Below are 20,225 nucleotides of genomic sequence, written 5' to 3'. Positions count from 1 at the left end.
TGGGAACATTACAATTGAGTAGAAATACATACATCACACTACAGAAGGCCGCTATATTGAATACATGCCATATTGTTAGGAAATTCCTTAATACAGACACTGACACACACATTTAATTTTAGTTTTGTTTTGGTTGCTATGCCTTGACTCTGGTCCGGCATAGTACACAGCCACCGGTGTGAACCGAGTAAAACTCACTAAACTCAAAATAATAATAATAATAATGTTTATTGATTTAAATTTAAATTTCTTACAATGGGGACTATTTGATTAAATCATGTTAATAAATGTACATACAATCCATAAAATAAATTAACGGAGAAATTCCAAAGATTTAGAGAAAAAGGAAAAAAACTTAAATAAGGTGATTTTTGACATGACCTCGTTCTTCAAAAAATCACATCTGAACTCGTCTCCTAATATAGCACTTTTTAGTTGATATGTCACCTGACAGGATTCAAACAAATGAGTCAGAAGATTTCCTTCCTCTTTAGCACCACAATAACTACAGCACCCTTCACTGAATATATTTATTCTATAGCCTTATAAATATTGTTATAGATAAGATACTGTTTCAATGATTTGATGTAATAATATAAAATTTTGAATGAAGTTAAATAAAGTTGAAGATGTACTAATAATATTAATTAAAATAATTCATCTAGTGTTATTTGCCTCATGTTGTTTTGCTTTAACAACAGTTTGAAATAAAAAATGCATGCAATTTAAACTATTGTACTGTAAATGAATAACAATTAAACCATTAACACTTACTATTTTTAATGCACACAACTAATAATGATTGCATATTATTGGCCAAATGTTAAAGCAAATATCGACAGCTTAAGAATGCATATAAAGTTCAACCTATTTATCTCAAATCTCACAGGAACGAGAAAAAATTCAAGATATAGAGGTGCAAATGCAGTAAACAGTAATAGGTCTGATTCAAGGTACAGTATTTTATTAATACAATACCATGTACAGTACATATCTGTATTAGATAAAAATAAAACATTTTAGACATTCATTAGCCAAAGTAGTTGATCAATAATTTCTGATGTCTGACTTCTTTTGACTGGACAATTTTTTGAAGATAAGCAATAGCTGCAAATGCATCATGACTAATATCTTCCTGGCTTTCATGATATTATTCTGAACATTTCAAAGTCATTTTCTACTTCTTTTGTGGTAATAAGTTTAAGTGAATCTATCTGATTATCTAGTTCGTCATTGTTAGAAACTTCTCTCGCATTTTCTATGATTCTCCGTATCTGTCAACATTTTGCATGTTACCAGGGAATCGTTTACATCCAAAAACTTCAAATAAAATGTCTAAATTAAGTCTGTTCTTGACAATTATCCATTCTTCTGAATTTACTTCATTGGTTATTGTCTTTCACTGTGTTAATGGTGTTTTGTTGTTGTTCCTCTTGTTCCTTTGCTTAAATATTGCTTTTAGAAAACTGTTCTTGATTGCCTTTTCTGTAACATTCCTCCAAGCATAGTCTATCATCCTCATAGCATCCAAAACATTGATAGTGTGAAGAGATTACCATCATTGATGGCCTATAGAAGTTTTCAAACCAGTTCTTTTCTGTATCCCACTTTGAAATTTCGAATGATCTCTTGATTGAGGGGTTACAGCTTAGAGGTGGTATTTGAAGGCAAAAATATTAGTGTTTTTAGAGTAGGGAGGTTGGGATGAGCATTGCAGTTATCAATTAAAAGAAGAATTTTTCTTAAATTTACAAAATTTAAGAAAATTCTTAAAAATGAAAATACAAAAATGCATCTTCTCACTTGTGCCATTACCAGAGGGATCTTTTAATGATTTTTATATATTGAGACAGACAAGTAGCCTTAAATAGTAGCTGTTATTTTCCTCGTGTTTGTATGAAAGGACAAGTAAGAAAACACATTTTTGTATTTAAAAAAAATTTTTTTTTTTAAGAATTTTCTTAAATTTTGTAAATTTAAAAAAATTTTCTGTCCTGGAAAATTTTTTATCAAGAATTTTTTTTTTTCAAACCCACAGATTTGTCAATTTCTTTCAGCCACTCACTGAAGATTTCACTTGTCATCCAAGCTTTGTATGTTAAAGGAAATAATTTCACTTTTGAGAAACATCTGGGCTTTGCAAACAACCAATCATCAGTGGTGGAAGTTTTTCACTTTTAATGTGATTAACTGCTAAAGAGTACAGTCACATATACTTTACTCTGTTTCCCATCTCAGTACACTTATGTCTTGAATATAGCTGTTCTATTGGGTAAACAGTGGGAAAAAAAGGCCTGTTTCATCTGTGTTGAAGACATCCACTAGCTTATAGCCTTGAACAAAGAGAAGTGAGCTCCTTGATCCACTCTTCACAAACACTTTGAAGCACAGGTGCACTTTTGTTGCGCTTTCCTGAAGACTATGTTGTGTTGACTTTTAAAGCTTTCAAGCCACCCATTGCTTGCTTTAAATTTGCTATGGCCAGGTCTTTTGGCAAAATTCTCAACTTTCCTTTGTAACATCATTTCACTAAGAGGAACTCCTTAGTCATAACGATGTACAAATTATTTTCTTACACATTCATCTATTTCTGGAAAAGAACATTTTCAATTTTTTTTAACTTTATTGTTGTTGTTTTTGAAATTTCTCTCTACTGAATCTGTGTTTTTTATTATCATTGAAAAAGTACTCAATAGAATACCAAACTTGGTCACAACTTCATTCTCTCTCGTCTGAGGATTTCTGTCCAAAAATTTTTTAAGATTTTAATTTTTCAATTGAAAGGATATTTAACTTTCTTTACACACAAGCCATTTGTTTCTCTTAATGTAACAATCAGAAACTTAAATGATATCAAAAAACCATTGGTCAAGGAAAGTTCATTAAAATCTGTTACAACACATCACCTGGAATAATAACCAATAAGGTGCAAGTCAAACTTGTAGCCAATCAGAGAAAAGCAGTTTTAATTGCAACTATGTACTGTACTGTAAGAGATGTTTCTCAAGTACAATTTTTGCTATCAAAATGTAGTAACTGAGCTTTGAATTTGTGATTGGCACTTCAGTCCATAATTCAAGATATCGAGGTTTGGAGAGAAAATTATTTTAGATAAATATGGAAAATATATTGAATTTAGGCCAAAAATTCTGGAGAAAAAATAAATTTTGAGACTTTAAACAAACCTATTACTGGCGTGTATCTTATAAAAATCGTCCCACAAACGTTTTTGAACTTTATGAAGTTCTTCTTCAGGTGGAAATGGAATATTTGTGAAAAAATCGAACAGATTTCAAATCAAAAAGTTTGCCAAATTCTGTTCCAACGGACATGTGCCGTTGTGCGTATGTGTCGGAGCAGAATTCCGGCCACCACCGCCTCCTTTCACCAAACCTAAAGGATTATCCTTACACCATTGAAAACCCAGAAAACCTCATACGCCTGCTGAAAGATCTCCCAGGGTTTCCAAAGCTCATCACAGTCCTCGACTTCAAATCACTTTACCCCTCAGTAAAGCTCCCAGCAACCTTTTGCTCCCTCAGGGATTTCTTATTGGATTATACTCAAGATCAAGCACTGCACCACCAGATACTCAAAATGGCCCATCTTATTTGTTATAACTCAATCTTTAGTTTCGAAGGAAAGGTCTATAAGCAAAAAAGAGGCGTCCCCATGGGTAGCCCAGTGTCAGGGGACCTCTGCAAGTTAGTCATCAGGCAAATGGAAAATAAAATCATCTTTATGTTTCTCCCTGACCTTATGCTTATCGTCTTATGGAAGAAGACATCTGACATAACAATCTTTATACAAGCTATCAACAACAACACCTATGGCCTTGTTATAAATATAGAGCAATCAAGCAGCACGGAAGCCCATTTCCTAGACATAGTCATCAAAGTGGAAGCCTTGACCGTCCAAACGTCCATCTACCAAAAGCCCACTTCAACGCCAATATACATACCTAGGGGATCGTGTGACCCATTCTCATATAAAATATCTGCATTCAAAACCTTGGTGAGAAGAGCAATATCCCACTCCTCTACAAAGCAAGCTCTGAATACAGAATTGGATTATCGTAAAAAAGTCGCAGCTGAGCATAGGTATCCTTTCTTAATACAAAGTATAATCAGGCAACATCATCAAATTGGCACATCCACAGCACAGACAAAGGATACCAACAACCAGAAAGAACAAACAAGGCTCCCTGTCACCTTCACCCCATATCTTAAAGGAATATATGGAGAAATAGCCAAGAAACAACAAGTACAAATAATCTATAGAAGAGGCCCCACCATAGCAGACATCCTAAAAAACGGGAAAGACCCCCCCCAGATCTCTACAGAATGTATGGCGTATATTCTATCCCTCTAGTGGATAACAGATGGCAAAAAGATCTTGTCTATATTGATTCTACTAAGCGCTCATTAAAGACCAGATTAAAAGAACACCAAGCTGATCTACAACACGGAAGGCTCACTACAGCCCTAAGTATTTATGCAACAGACCAGGACATAGAGGCAGAGCTCGACAAAGCTAAAATCATTGTAACCACCCCCCACCCTGAGCAAATAAAATAGTTAGAAGCTATGGCTATTTATAAAATGAGCCATAAAAATACATGCATCAATCAAAAAGAAAAGCTCAACCTGTCACCAGCCGGGCAACTTCTCCTGGACAAGTATCCTTAGTAATTGACACATGCGCACAACGGCGCATGTTTGTCAGAGCGGAATTTAGTGAACTTTTTGATTTGAAATCTGTTTGATTTTTTCGCAAATATTCCATTTCCACCTGAAGAAGAACTTCATAAAGTTCGAAAACGTTTGTGGGACGATTTTTATAAGATGCACGCCAGTAATAGGTTCGTTTTAAGTGTAAGTGTAGTATACTTCCAGTGTCGCTAAAGGGTTGAACAGTATTGTAAATTTCGAGATAAATAGATTCAAGATAGACAGGTTTAACTGTATTTAATGATGATTATTATGATAACTGAAACTCATAATTACAATAAAAAGTTATATAAGTAGGTTTTAACTAATATTTTGGAACTTTCTAATTCTGATATGGAAGATAACACAATGTCAGTGATTAAAATAAGCAGTATTTTTAAAATGAAATAGTACATTCGTTTTACTTTTTTGAGATCAGTCTTATGTAATATGTCCAAAATAATTAATCATTAATCCAAAAATATTGCTTTCTGATGTTAAACTGGAAAAATTTATTTATTCATACTTACATACAAAGTTCTGTGACTTATTGAATGCTTAATTCATAAAACATATTCTATTTTAATATTTTAAACTAAACAAATTTTTTGTAAAGCTGAGTATCTCAGACCATTATTAAAATTTTAAGATATTTATAAAATAACAACGCAGGACCCAATTTAATTAATTAATGCCAAACATTCTGTCAAGTTATTTAGTTACTTTTTGGCTACAATAATGATTAGTTACTAATTTTTATTTGATTAGAGATAGGCAGATATGTTGCCATCTAGTATAAATTTTAATAATTATAAGAAGTTAATTTTTAATTTAGAAGTAGCTTGATAATTCAGCAGACTGGTTTTGACATTAGCACTTTATAAATTCTGTTTGAATCTGTAGACTCTTTATATTATTTTTCATAAACACAAACTGTTGTTATTGTCTTGTGTAATGAAGGTTTAGATATGTAATAATAAAGCTCTTTATAGATTCTAATTAATTATGTTTTAATTTGATTAATTTATGATTTTAAAAGTAATTTTAATATGTTTTTATTTTTTAGAATGGAAATACTTAACAGGTAGCAATAAAAATATCACAAAGAAAAGTAAAACTAGTACAGGAAATGTTCAATCGCCTACACCTTCCAAACGTTCACCAGGTAGAAGTTTTTAAAATTTATTTTATCTTAAATTGTTAGAAAAGTCTAAATTTGCTATTATTTTAAGTTAAAAGTATATATTTCATTAATACAAAATATTACTTATTTAAATTTAATATTATTTATTTAAATTTAACTTTCATTGTTAATTTTTTTTTTTTTTTTNAATTGCAATACTGAATGTGTCATTTAAAATTTTAAATATTTATTTTATTATTTTTTTTAAATATCTAAAAATATTTAAAATTTATATTATTTTAAGTTTTTTGCTTAAAAATGAAAAAATAATTCTAATATAGTTTAACAAACATTATGTACATAAAACATTTTTTATATATTAGTTATCTAAGAACATTCATCACAAATGATTCTCCCAGGAATGAAGTATTAGATAATTTATAAGAACAGTTATTTCTAACCAAAGAACAGTTAATATCTATATGAATCAATGATCAGATCAATGATGTCTTTCTAATAAGTTTTTATTTATATATATTTTTATAATGAAAATTTAAAAATTTTTTATTAAACAGAGAAACCTTTGTATATGAAGCTTATGATTAATTACCATAAGAAAATAGTTATAAATTATATTTTTGTGACATCTCTTTATATTTACCCCAAAATAAATCTATGAATATTATGATGTATTGCATTGAGAATATCAACATTATGGAAATTTGATAATTATAATACTAATATTCATAAAAGCAGCTACAAATCTGTTTTGTCTATTATGTTTGGATTATAAATTATCACAGACTTCAGTAACATTTTAAATTTCAATACCAAAGCCATTGCATTTAAATCTTGATAATATGCCTGAATCCAACATGAAATAAGATCTTATATTACTATATATCAAAATTAGTTGCACTACCATTTATTGTTTTGCTGACTATATCAAATACAAACATGCAATTAGTTCGTAACATTTGATTGATTTTCAGCCTATGATTCTCTGTTGTTGAAAAAATCATTTGAAATGAAAGTGTGTTTATGATGTTTGCTATAGCTTAGTGCAGTACATTATTGCAATATGTATCAATGGTAAAAGTGTTCATAAAAGAAAGAATGGTTTGCATTTTATCATCATTTTCAATAAGCTATTGTGGTAATTATCATACTGATAAATGAAAACAGTTTGGCTTATTTTTTAAATGCTATAAGTCCAGGTTTGGATGATCAAGAACAGCCAAACCTCATTTTAAATTTTCATATTAACTAAAAAAAATTAGTTACAATAAAAATATCATAAGTTAATCAAACAGATTAACTTGTGATACCTTTATTTTATTTTTTATTTTTGTTTGTTTGTTTAGAAAGTTCTCAACTACTAGTTTGCAGTTGTTTTACTTTGTTATTTTGTCACTGTTTTACTTTTTCTTGAAGATCTAAGCTTAAAGAATTATTTTTGACTTTAAAAACATTAAAAAAAAATTGTAATTATATTTGACTAAAAATATTAAAGTTTTACCTTTATTCATAAAGTAGAAAGCTTTACTGTATATATTGTTTACTTTGTGAACTTTGAAAGTGTTTCAATTATGATCTGTTTTGGGGATAAATTTTAATTTTCATATTAAGCATAATTGTTAAATTGTTATCTTTGGAAAAGATTCAATCAGAAAAATGTTACTCTTTCTACACATACTGATATGCAGATCTTATTTGACAGTTTTAATGATTTTAGTTACGTAAAATTTTTAACATATTTTAAATTAATTATCCATTTTGTTTTAAATAAAATTTAAGTAAACATCTTTTCACATTTTTATCCTTCAGCTGAATCATGAATAGTGGTATTCTAATGTAAAAATTTATTACAGAATTTTTATATATTAATTATTTAATATTATCTTTCAGATATCATTATTTCATCATATTTCAAAATTAACACAATGAGTTACAATTACTTTAATTTTCTACAAAATTATTTTATACAACATAAAAATTAAACAATGAAAAACCATAATACATCATTGTGTTTGAAGATGTACCAATATTAATTGAAAATATGTCCACATTTTTTAGTCAATAAATTTAATTTATATAAAATGAATTCATTACAATAATAAATGTTTTAAATTTTGATTTGTATTTTTTCAGGAAGTAGTACTCATAGTTCTCAAGCAGCCTCACCAAAGCCTTCCAGACGTTTATATCCAAGTGTAAGTATTTACATCAATTAGTTTCAAAATTGTTAGTTTATCATGTAAATTAATATAATTCAGTATACAAATAGTTCTTAGTCAATACTAGGGTTTCTCATTTCCCGGTATTTTGCTTGTCCCGGGATCCCGGGATAAAAGTGAACTGTTTCCCGTGATCCCGGGAAATCCCGGGATAGAATTAATTATTTTTAAGGTATACAAAATATCTTGAAATCAAATGATATAATTATTTTCCATTTTTTAAAGTAATTTTAAAGTTCTGTAACCTCCAAAATCATATTAATAATGCTGTGTAAGGTCTATAGGCCTATAATAAAAATTACCTTTAAATAACGTAGAAATTTTCACAAATAGAAAAAAATTAATTAAAGTTTGCTGGAAACTGCATACAACAACAACAAAAAAAATGTTTTGAATTGAGTTAAAAATTAAAAAAATGAACTTCTAATTTAGAAGGTAATTTTCGTTTTTTAAATAAAATATAATACAAAATATTGCAAACTTTTATAAGATTTTAAAAAGCAAAGATGGTCAATACTCCGATAACTCACTCTAATTCTTATTTTAGTAATGAAAAGTCTTGCCACCGAGAATGCCCTTTCCGATTCAATTGATGTGATTGGAATAGTGTTTAATGCATTTAAGAGAAGACAGATATTATGTGTTTTTTCACCTGTAGCCTGGAAGATTTCGAGTTCGTTTTCGAGATTGTAGTACTTCTTTCGCTCTCTAGTATTCTTGATTTGTCTACCTTGGCTGCTTTAATAGCGGCATCAAGCTTAGAGCTCGATAATTCGGCAATTCATTTGGCTTTAATAATCAGGTTTATGAAGAAAAACTTCATACTTGCAGACTTTGTACTCGTTTGTATCCTTGCCCAATTTGCACAATCTGGCGTCAGGCATTTATTGAAGCTACTGGGCATGGTTAAAACTCAAGACAGCGTAAGCACAATTATTCCAGATATTACAGGTTCCGACAAGTAAAGAATTTTTATAGTCCTGCCACAAATAAGCTATATATTGATTATTGACCATTTGTGACATGCTATAACGAGCAAAAATTTAAAAAAACTAATAGGTAGGTTTAAAATTAATAAATACAAATGTATTCTGGCAGTGAATGAGTTAATTATGCTTTCTATTTGCAAAACTCCTCAACCTTAACACAAAATAAGAAAAAAAGTGAATTTTTAAGAAATTTGCGGGATTTCCCGGGATAAGAAAAATTTCCCGGGATATTTCCCGGGTTAAAAAAACAACCGGGATCACGGAATCCCGTTTCAGAAACCCTAGTCAATACTATAGCTATCTTCCTTTACACTAATATTGTTAAGTGAACTTTTCATACAGCACTTAGTGTAGTGATTTTCAGAATTGAGAGGCTCGGTGGAAAAGTAGGATATATCCCTACTTAATTAACTTAATTTTTCAGAAAATTCAAATTAAAGTTATTTTGAAATAACCACTTGGAATGCATGTATTTACCTAAATGTCAATTTATTATTAAGCAAACAATTTAACTAATAGTCCTTTAAATCAACATTGCTCATAATGAACATGTTCATCCATTGTTTAAACTTCATTATTTGCTTCATTTGAGTCATAAACAGTGTGAACATTTCTGCAAAAATTGTGATAAATAGGAGGAAGAGAAGGCAAAAGCTTCATTAAGCTTTTGTATTTTGACAACTTAATAGTTTGTCCATTCAGGTACTTCTCTGTAAGGATTAAATCAGGAGTTGCTTGTCAACCTCTGTGATACTGAAGTTGCACAACTTTATTTTTATAGATAACCTTACTGATGTACTCAAATATACCTCTCCCTCTTCCTGGCTATCTTATGTTTATTTACCACACATTCTTTTGTTTCATTTTAATTAAAGGCTTTACACTTATATTTTTATCTTGCACTACTCCATCTGCATTCGCTGAGTGTCACCATATTGGTTTTGGTTGGTATATGCTAGTCTTTTACTTTTGGTTTGGTTGGAGAAAAGTGTTGCAAAAAGGAAAATTTGATGAAGACAAACTCATTAATAACATTAAATTAACATATTTTAACTCACTAATACTTTCAGAATCATTCCACAGATAGCAGTGGAATGTGTTTTTGTTCACCAAAAATCACATCTTTATCTGAATCAGGATATGTTGCTTTTCCACTGAGCCCCTCAATTGTATTATACCAAAACTATGACTTGTAATACCAAAATTGTCTTTAATTAATTAATGAATCAAATTAATATTAATACATGTTAACTAAAAGTATGATAACTTAAGTCTATCTTAATTTAATTTAAATTTTCATTTTCTAACATGATTTTTTGAATGTATTCAGATCACTAGTTATTTTATTAAAATTGCATTAGATTCTTTATTATTTGTTATTTGCTATAAATTTGTGAGATTAGCAGTGGGCCACTGGGCTCATTCCAAATGACCACTTACTCTGCAACAGGTTGGTAAAACCCGTTCTCGGCTTGTCGGATGGCTAGGAGGGCAAAAAAAAATTGAGTGGGGAGTGCATCAGTAAGTCGGCAGGTGTCCTTCAGAGACAGGGTAAGTCGGCAGGTGTCCTTCAGAGACAGGAGACAGGTTTAAAAACTAAACAAGCATTTATTTATATAACTAAGCTAGGATACATAGGTTAAATGCGATTAAATGAGTTCACTATACAAAAGGNAGGGAACTTTTTGAACAATCCTCATGTATGTATGTGTATTTATATATATATGTGAGATTAGCAGTGGGCCACTGGGCTCATCCCAAATGACCACTTACTCTGCAACAGGTTGGTAAAACCCGTTCTCGGCTTGTCGGATGGCTAGGAGGGCAAAAAAAAAAATTGAGTGGGGAGTGCATCAGTAAGTCGGCAGGTGTCCTTCAGAGACAGGGTAAAAAACTAAACAAGCATTTATTTATATAACTAAACTAGGATACCTAGGTTAAATGTGATTAAATGAGTTCACTATACAAAAGGTATGCTCTAATAGCTTTACCTGCTAGTCTGAGAGAGAGTTCACAAAGCTCTAAAAAGTACAAATACCTCTATGCGGATATGTCTAATATGCGTTCGTTGAATATGTTCGTTAATGGTGATGGAAGTTCAAATGGCTGTGGTTGGTCGTATGTCCTTTCGGTCCAGAGTATGGAGACAAATATGGCACATCTATCAAGTATAACTTTCGAGGGATCATCCGAAGCTTCCGGGGACTCAAGCTTTTATACGTTATTTGTGGGAAATGAGTCACATGATCAACTTCTGTTGACACGGTGCATTCCGATCAACTAAGTGTCAACTTTCCCACCTTAATGTGAAAACAATCAGTGACCTCCGATATACTTCTCACCAAGAGTGTTTTTTTTCCTCGGAGTTGTTTACAAAGATTTTTCCGACATCGGCGTAAAAATCGCGGATTTCACAAATTAGAATTTTTCTTATTAAAATTAATATCATTAAAAAATACATATTTAGCATTTAATGATCTGACACTGAAAAATGTAAAATATTTTATGAAAAATTTAATATTCTGTTATTTTTACATAAAAAGAATAATAATAATAATTTTTTTTTTAATTTGTAAAAAGTACTTTTAAATATTGTATAATAAAAAATTAAATATTCACTTTTCATTCAGAATGTTACTAATTATATTAAATAAATAATGGGGGAAAATGTTTTTCCTCTACAATCAGATTATATTATACTTTCAACTGATTTTATAATTAAATCTTTTTACAAACACTAGAGATAATATTTACTTAAGATGCAACATTAANTATACAAAAGGGATGCTCTAATAGCTTTACCTGCTAGTCTGAGAGAGAGTTCACAAAGCTCTAAAAAGTACAAATACCTCTATGCGGATATGTCTAATATGCGTTCGTTGAATATGTTCGTTAATGGTGATGGAAGTTCAAATGGCTGTGGTTGGTCGTATGTCCTTTCGGTCCAGAGTATGGAGACAAATATGGCACATCTATCAAGTATAACTTTCGAGGGATCATCCGAAGCTTCCGGGGACTCAAGCTTTTATACGTTATTTGTGGGAAATGAGTCACATGATCAACTTCTGTTGACACGGTGCATTCCGATCAACTAAGTGTCAACTTTCCCACCTTAATGTGAAAACAATCAGTGACCTCCGATATACTTCTCACCAAGAGTGTTTTTTTTCCTCGGAGTTGTTTACAAAGATTTTTCCGACATCGGCGTAAAAATCGCGGATTTCACAAATTAGAATTTTTCTTATTAAAATTAATATCATTAAAAAATACATATTTAGCATTTAATGATCTGACACTGAAAAATGTAAAATATTTTATGAAAAATTTAATATTCTGTTATTTTTACATAAAAAGAATAATAATAATAATTTTTTTTTTAATTTGTAAAAAGTACTTTTAAATATTGTATAATAAAAAATTAAATATTCACTTTTCATTCAGAATGTTACTAATTATATTGAATAAATAATGGGGGAAAATGTTTTTCCTCTACAATCAGATTATATTATACTTTCAACTGATTTTATAATTAAATCTTTTTACAAACACTAGAGATAATATTTACTTAAGATGCAACATTAAAAAATTTTCAAATTTATAGATAATTTCTCAAAGTGGTTTTTATGGCATTTTGCCTTATTTTCATTTTGACAAATTGCTGAATTTTAACTTTAAAAAGTTTAATTTATAATTTAAAAAACTATTAATTCTTATTTTTAATCTCAGTTGATTTTTTTTTATTTACTTAAAATAGTTAACATAGTTTAAAATAATTATAATAGATATAAAATAGTTTAACAAATTAATAAATTATTTTCTTTAGTCCATTTTATAGAAACAATAATTTGATTGCTTGTAATGTAATTTAAAATAGGAATAAATATAAGATTATTACTTTTCTTAATAGGAATAATTACTTTTCTTGCTATTTCAATTACAGTAATACCCCAAACTTACGTAATAGGTGGAACCGAGCAATAAGCGCGTAAGTCGAATTCCCGTAAGTTGGGGTATAATTTCGCAATTTGTGTAAAATCCAAGTTGGATGTATGTAAGTTAATAAATGTTCTTGTTAATCTTATCTTGTCTTTTGATTAGTTCACAGTTATAAGAAATCACCACATAGAGTCTCTCAAGTCTCCGTAGATATAACAAACACAGAAATAAATAACACAAAATAAATTGTAGCTATGTGTCGATTCCACGCGACATGTAAGCTGAACAATAGTGTGGGGGGAGTGAGTAACCAAGAGTTGCGTGGTGCTCAAACAAAAGACGAATCGACGAGATTTGAAAATCGCGTAAGTCGAGGTATTACTGTACTAAAATAAAATTTACTTTTTTAAATAATTAGATAAAATATGAATATAAATAGTAAAACTTTTTCAATATTCAATCTGATGTTATAAAAAATTAACAACTGCTCCATTGTAATAATTTCAATTTAAAGTTTTTCTCAATCAAAATATAAAAACATTAGTAATATATCAAGAAATATATCTCAAAAAATTTATTTGCTTAAAATTTATATTTAAGAATGTATTTATATTAATGTCTTTAAACATTAGATTAAAAATGATTTTATTTCTATTATCTTAAATATTCCAAATTATTATTATTTTTTAATATATTTATTGTAAATATTATTTCTAATATAGATTTAGTTTCATTTTTTGTTAATATAATGTAGTATTTTAATAAAATATAAATTTACTTTATAATATACTGTTTAATAACAATTTATTATAATATAGTAGCAGCCATGGAAATTGCATCACCTACAATATATACCAAACAGCATTCAACAAGTGTGCAAAGTAGCACGATTATAATTTGCAATGAAAATGTACATAGTATTAAGATGAAACCAAGAGCAAACTAAACTTAAAAAATGCTATTTATTATATGCAATTCTATGTTGAACATCTGTTATTTCACATCACAATGCCATTAATGACAACTATCGTAAGAACTTAATGTTCACAATTATGGAGGTAAAACAAATTTTTATAGTGCAAGAAAAACATAACACAAACAGTTATTTCTTTTTAAATGGGATCCTAATATTTCATAGAGCCATCTTGATAATAGCTTTGCAGTGCTCTGACATAGAGTAGGTAAATTCAGCTACTCTGCAAGCATATGCCAAATCTACAATACTAAACTCTTCTGATACAATCCTACAGTTTCTGTTTATTTTTCAGACCTTTTGTCTTCAATTTTTATGCCCTTAATATGCCAGCAATTCTCAATAGCATTAAGATTAGAACTATTAGCTGCCCAGCTTAGGCATTTGATCTAAGTCTCTTGTAGGAATTTTTTTTACCTAAATGACAATTTGTGTACTAGTTTAAGTGACAATAATGCTGACAAACTACAGGGACAGGACATATAATACTTTACTCACTATCTTAGCACAGTGACACAATGGAAAGTTGTCCTGGAAAGTGCAGGATGTCACAAAATTGTTTCTGATTTTTGGAATTAGATTGGCGGGTAAATGTTTTTGTAGCACTGCATTCACAGATCCATTTATAAATCTAGTCAGCCAATGCATTTACTGGATATGTATTTCCACACCATATTTGACACTTTTGAAACTTTACTGTCTGCATCAAGCAATCCCTGTTACACACCTTGCCTTTTCTACACTTAACATAAGATTTGCTAAGGTTTGTTGGTTTTGAAAAACCAGTTTTTTGAAGAAATTTGTATAATTTGAAAACTGGGTTTTCCCAAGTAAAAAATTGGGTTTGAGCCTGCACTTAAAACATAAAAATTAATTATTTGATTAAAAAAATCAACATTTTGACACAAAATCATCTCTGGCATAAAATGCGAATATTGTTAAATACTAAATTTCTAAATACTAAGTCATAAAACTACTACAAAACAAAAAAATCCTTCTATGCCTAAAAAGTGTCCAATTCGGCTCAATTCAAGCTCTGAATGAGACAGTTGGAACTTTATCAGAGCTGTAGAGCATATCCATAGGAGCAAAGTCAAAGGAACCACACCTCTACAAGTCACACTTCATGAGTTACAGCCCCCAAAATTGGGTCACACAAGATCAATTACATAAATATCTTCAAGAACTTGAAAAAGTAACTTTGTCCAGCCCTAAGACACTAAAGGAGGAGTTTTTAGTATTAGAGGTTACAAACAGAAGAACGAAAAATTTAGATTTATTATTTAATGCTTTAAAGACGATCGATTAAACCCAGCTCAGTAGCAAGTGAGAGAATTTTTTCTATTTCTGGCAATTTTATGCGCAAAATAAGGACACTGTTTGAGCAATAGATCTATAGACGTTCTTTGCTTTCTAAAATCATATTTTCTTAGGAAAAATAAGAAAAAATAATAATATTTTGTAGACATTCATTGTTGTTCCTTTTTCTTTATGGTTTTCTATGGAGTAAATTTTACAGTTTAATGTGATATTCTAGCTTGCTTTTTTTTTTTTTGTTTTTGTTTTGTTTTGTGTAGACATTGGTCAATTTTATATTTTTGAAATGTTATAAATATTAAGTAAATTCAAAAGTTTTAAAATGAACTGTAATCTTATCTCCATTTTATGGGTAAAAATTCAAATTAAAACTGGTTTCATAGAAAAATTGAGATTTCTAAACCAGTGTTTTAAAAAGTCAGCTTTTGTAAAAACCCTAAGATTTGCTTTCAAATCTGTGCGGTTAAGTTTGAATATATTTGAAAGCATAACAATTCTACATGTCGACACTGCAGTCCATATGCTGTTTAGCTCACATTTTATTTGTCAGTAATTGTTTCTTATATGGATGATAAGCTTTTAAATCCATGTTAAATCCATTATAACACAATTCATTCAAAAATTAAAAATTTGAAGAAACTAAGTCATTTTCTTTCCACCTTGTCCAGTCATCCGAAAAAAATAACAGTCTTTCTTCACAAAGACAACTCTTTATTGTAGGCTATGCCTCTGCAGAATTATATAAAACAGTTAAAAAATGTTTACTGATGATAAACCAATTTAAAGATATATACACAGTTTTAAATAATATGGTGGAAAGAAGATGACTTAGTTTCTTCAAATTTTTAATTTTTTAAAATATACTGTCGACCATTTTATTTAAAATTTACAATTCATTCACTCACTGTTAAATCTGTTTGTTTTTTTCACTTTACTTTCATTTCAGAAGAATTAGCAGTATATTCTTGCTGGATTAGCTACTCAGAATCTTAAGAGGCACAGCATTTTCACAAATGTCTCTCTTGTTACAAATGCTCGATTGATAACAATGCACTCTCCCCACTATATCTACAGAATAAAATTTCATCATTTAAAGCACAAACTACAGACTTTTGCACTGTGTTAACTGTAAAAACTTTACATTTTGCTTATAAAAGCATACTATCATTAAATGGGTTACAATCACTATAAATGGATTATACAATCACTGGAAACATTGCTGCAATAGACTTTGCTAGGTAATGGAAATCATTCATGTTTAAGAAGTCACGGATGATGCAGTCTTTATGGTTTCTTGCAACTCTGAAGCAAAATGATACTTTAATTTTAAAAAAAAATAAGCACATTTTTTATCGGATTTTATGGATAATACAGTTTTCATGGTTGCTACTGTATATCTAGGAGAAATTAATATTGTTTAGATGATTAATATAAAAAAATATTGTAGTTGTTTATTTTCAGTATTTAGTGCTAAATTACTATATTGACAATGTTTTTCCTGATGTCATGAATTAATTAAAGTAAGTTTCATCAAGAGATATTAAAAACAATCTGCAAAGTAGAGTGGCAATAGCTCCATAATGGACAAAACACATTTTTTCTGGTGTCTGATTTACTGCCCTACATTGGTGTTTACTTCATAGTGTCCATTTAAGGAGGTTTTGAGAAACAATCCCATACTTTTCCTTGAAGTAGAGAATCTAAGAGTCAAAAGCCTTGAAGTGTTTGAAGGTGTTCTTGTTTGTTTACAGCCTTTTCTCTCAAGTCATTGTTGTTCACTATGAAAAAATTTATCTTTGCTGGTTTGAACTTGTCCAACACAAACTCATTTATGACTCTCTGGCTCTCCTGTGCATTACCCTTCTCTTTGATTTCCTTTTCCTTCCTAAAAAAATGTAAATAATTATTGAAGGTATTCATTGTATTTATTACAGTATTGAGAGGCATTGCAGTATGTTAGCAACTAGCCTGTACAATTCTCTTTCATTGTTTTGTATCCAGCAAAATTGAGACTTCACAGATTAAAACATGTTTTTTTCTTTCTGGATTTGTCCAGTATTCAACAGCCTTCTTCCACTCAGAAAGAGATCTTTCTTGTCTTTACCTTTTCTTTCTGGATTTGGATGATATGATTGTGAAGATCCACTTGCTTTTTTATCCTCTTTTACTCCTTTACTCCTTTGCTACTGTTTCTTCAACAACACAGTTGGTTTTGGACTGTTCTGAAACTCTTTACAAGTAAGGATGCCATACTTCCAGGGTTCACATTTTCTTGCCTGAAATATAATGAGTATTATTAACATTACGGGAGAACCATCTGTGTTTCTTGCTTCTCTGTTTGACACTATAAAATTTGATTTTACATTTATGTTTATTTAGTCATGTTATACATGAGTGCAAAATTTTATGAAAATCAGCCATTGGCAGAACTGGAGGTTTCCTTTTTAGGTTTAAGAATTCCTACATGTATAACTAGAAATGACATAAGCCTCTCCAATCCCAATTATAGAGGTAATATCTCAAGATCATTCTATTTTGGAGAAGCTTGTAATATTTATCCTGTCACATGTCTATTTTACCGCAATTTTCAGCATTTTAAAACCTGCGTCCAATTTTACCTAACCTGTCTTTTATTATTAATTTTTATAGTTTTATTATGTACAGCATTTTTAGTTTATTTTAGATATTTTGTATTGCTTTAGTCCTGTTTTATACTCAATTTTATATGTATATTTAGTTCATGTTTACTTTTTTTTTTGTTGGTTTTTTATTGTTATTATGTTAATGGTTTTTTTTTATCATGGGGTTTATCTTATGTATGAGGGTTGGTAATCTCTAGTCCAATTGGACTTTACACTGTAGTCAGAAATAAGTAAAATAAATAAATTTAATTTTTAGAAAGTAAATTTTGATCTTAAAACAGAAATTTTCAATTTAACAGTTACTTTCTATATTTTTAGAGGTACGAAGTTAGAATATGCTTTAAAAATTATAGATAAAGCAAAATGTAAAGGAAAGGTAATTTAATTTATATTTAATATTTTACTAATTTATGATTTTTTTTAATTTAAAATTATAAAATTATATTATGTGATAGAAAATTACATTCTTGTGTATCTCAATCTTGATTTAAGATTAAAGAAAACCTTTACTCAATAAGTATATAATAAGCATATTATCTTAAAATGAATAAAACTTTGCATCATTATTAAATTACATTCATAAAAATAGATTCACAATAAACCTTTGAGTTACCAGTAAAATATTTATTAGAACATAACAGATGCACCACTGCCCTATCTACTTATGCTTCCACCCCGGACATAAGTGCCAACTTACATAACGCGCGAGTCATTAAACTTTCACACAGAAGGGAACACATACGAACGCTAGAAACTCTGGAAATATATAAAGTGGGGTTATGCAATAACTGCATCAATTATAAGGATGCGATTAATATTTCTACAGCTTGGAAGTTTGTTTTTGAAGGAGAAGGCCCCCACAACTCTATTTAATGTGTTTTCCACCATTTCATGCATATGTAAAATAATAAATATATTTTGTTTATCCAATGCTTGATACGTATGCGCATAATGAGTTGTGTATGTTCCAAAACTTTTAAATCTTTAAGCACAACGGCTTTTAGAATCTTGGAACGTTTAACCTGAAGAAAGCCAAAGAATACGGTCGAAAACGTTTGTTTTTTCAAACAAATAAATATTTTACTGGTTACTCAAAGGTTTATTGTGAATCTATTTTTATATATATTGTACCAGTACCTGGTGAAGAGGAATCTTTATACAAGGTAAATTACATTCTTATGCTAAACAACTACCAGATTAAATCAGGCTGCTTCTCCACATTTATTATTAATTTCTAAATAATTTGTCACTAGAGGCAGGCATTAGGTGTCATCTGTTATTAAATTTAATAATTATAATTAAATTAATGATTTAATTCTTTTCTTCCATATTCCATAACATTCAAAATTATTTATAAATATTAATTTTATTATAATTATTAAATTTAGCAATTATAATNATGAATTATATTAACATAGAACAGCTCCATTACAGTCATCTTCATCTTCACGTAATATATAAAGAACAGAGTTGTACAGAACTTTAAATAATAAATTAAAGTTCTGTACAACTCTGTTCTTTATAAATTATGTGAAGATGACAATGTTTCTTTAATAAACATAAGGTTGGTTGCCTTAATTGAGCTGTTCTGTATGGATACAATTTAAGCATAATACTGTTTTATTATTTAATTTTGAAGAACTGCCCTAACTTTCAGATTTTTATTAAAATTTTACTTAAAATATGTTATTTTTGTTTTGTTTATAAAATAGTGATTTTTATTTATATCATTAGTTATTTGATTAAAGCTCATTTATAACCATAAATATTGTATACAGAAAACTTGGAATGCTTTTTATAGTACTGTACATTAGCTTATTATAGTACATTAATGTACAAATTGATAAATATACTAGTTTAAGTCAAAATATAAGTTAAAAATTAATTTTAAATTACTAAATGTGGTTAAAATTAGCATATTTACTTTTGCAAAAGTTATGAAGTTATATTCTATAGATTTCTAAGAATCATTAAAGTCATTTATTGATAATGAATTTGTCATTTAGATAGTAAAAATTAATTTTTTATATATTTGTTTCAAAATTTTGAATTTACTACTTAATGCTGCTAGCATCTTAGTTTCTTACAAAATAAAAATGACAGACAATGCCATAAGAGCAAAATAAATTAAATAATTTTTAATCATCCAATGTAATATTTGTGTTCAGACATATTTAGTTAATACCTAATAGAAAATAAATAATAAGAGAGATGAATAAATTTTTGTGATATTTTAGATGATTTTTTTCATTAATATAATTTGTAAATTATTTTATTTTGGAATATTTTTACTAAACTA

The 20,225-nt window shown here is 29.0% G+C and overlaps 1 protein-coding gene across 1 annotated transcript in view; it reads left to right on the top strand.

Annotated features, from left to right (window-relative positions):
* Window positions 1-20,225, top strand: part of LOC111620770 (serine/threonine-protein kinase DCLK1-like) — a 63,419-nt gene that overhangs the window by 25,313 nt on the left and 17,881 nt on the right. Inside the window, exons 3-7 of the mRNA XM_023362770.1 lie at window positions 5,028-5,100; window positions 5,776-5,874; window positions 7,984-8,049; window positions 17,664-17,795; window positions 18,226-18,302. Coding sequence (XP_023218538.1) covers window positions 5,028-5,100; window positions 5,776-5,874; window positions 7,984-8,049; window positions 17,664-17,795; window positions 18,226-18,302 — 447 coding nt within the window. The remainder of the gene's footprint in view (window positions 1-5,027; window positions 5,101-5,775; window positions 5,875-7,983; window positions 8,050-17,663; window positions 17,796-18,225; window positions 18,303-20,225) is intronic.

This window comes from Centruroides sculpturatus, unplaced genomic scaffold (genome assembly GCF_000671375.1).
Source record: "Centruroides sculpturatus isolate CEXI.00-Female unplaced genomic scaffold, Cexi_2.0 scaffold204, whole genome shotgun sequence".
Classification (NCBI taxonomy): domain Eukaryota; kingdom Metazoa; phylum Arthropoda; class Arachnida; order Scorpiones; family Buthidae; genus Centruroides; species Centruroides sculpturatus.
Note: the sequence above shows the minus strand (reverse complement) of the source record. Positions and strands in the feature narration are given on the sequence as shown.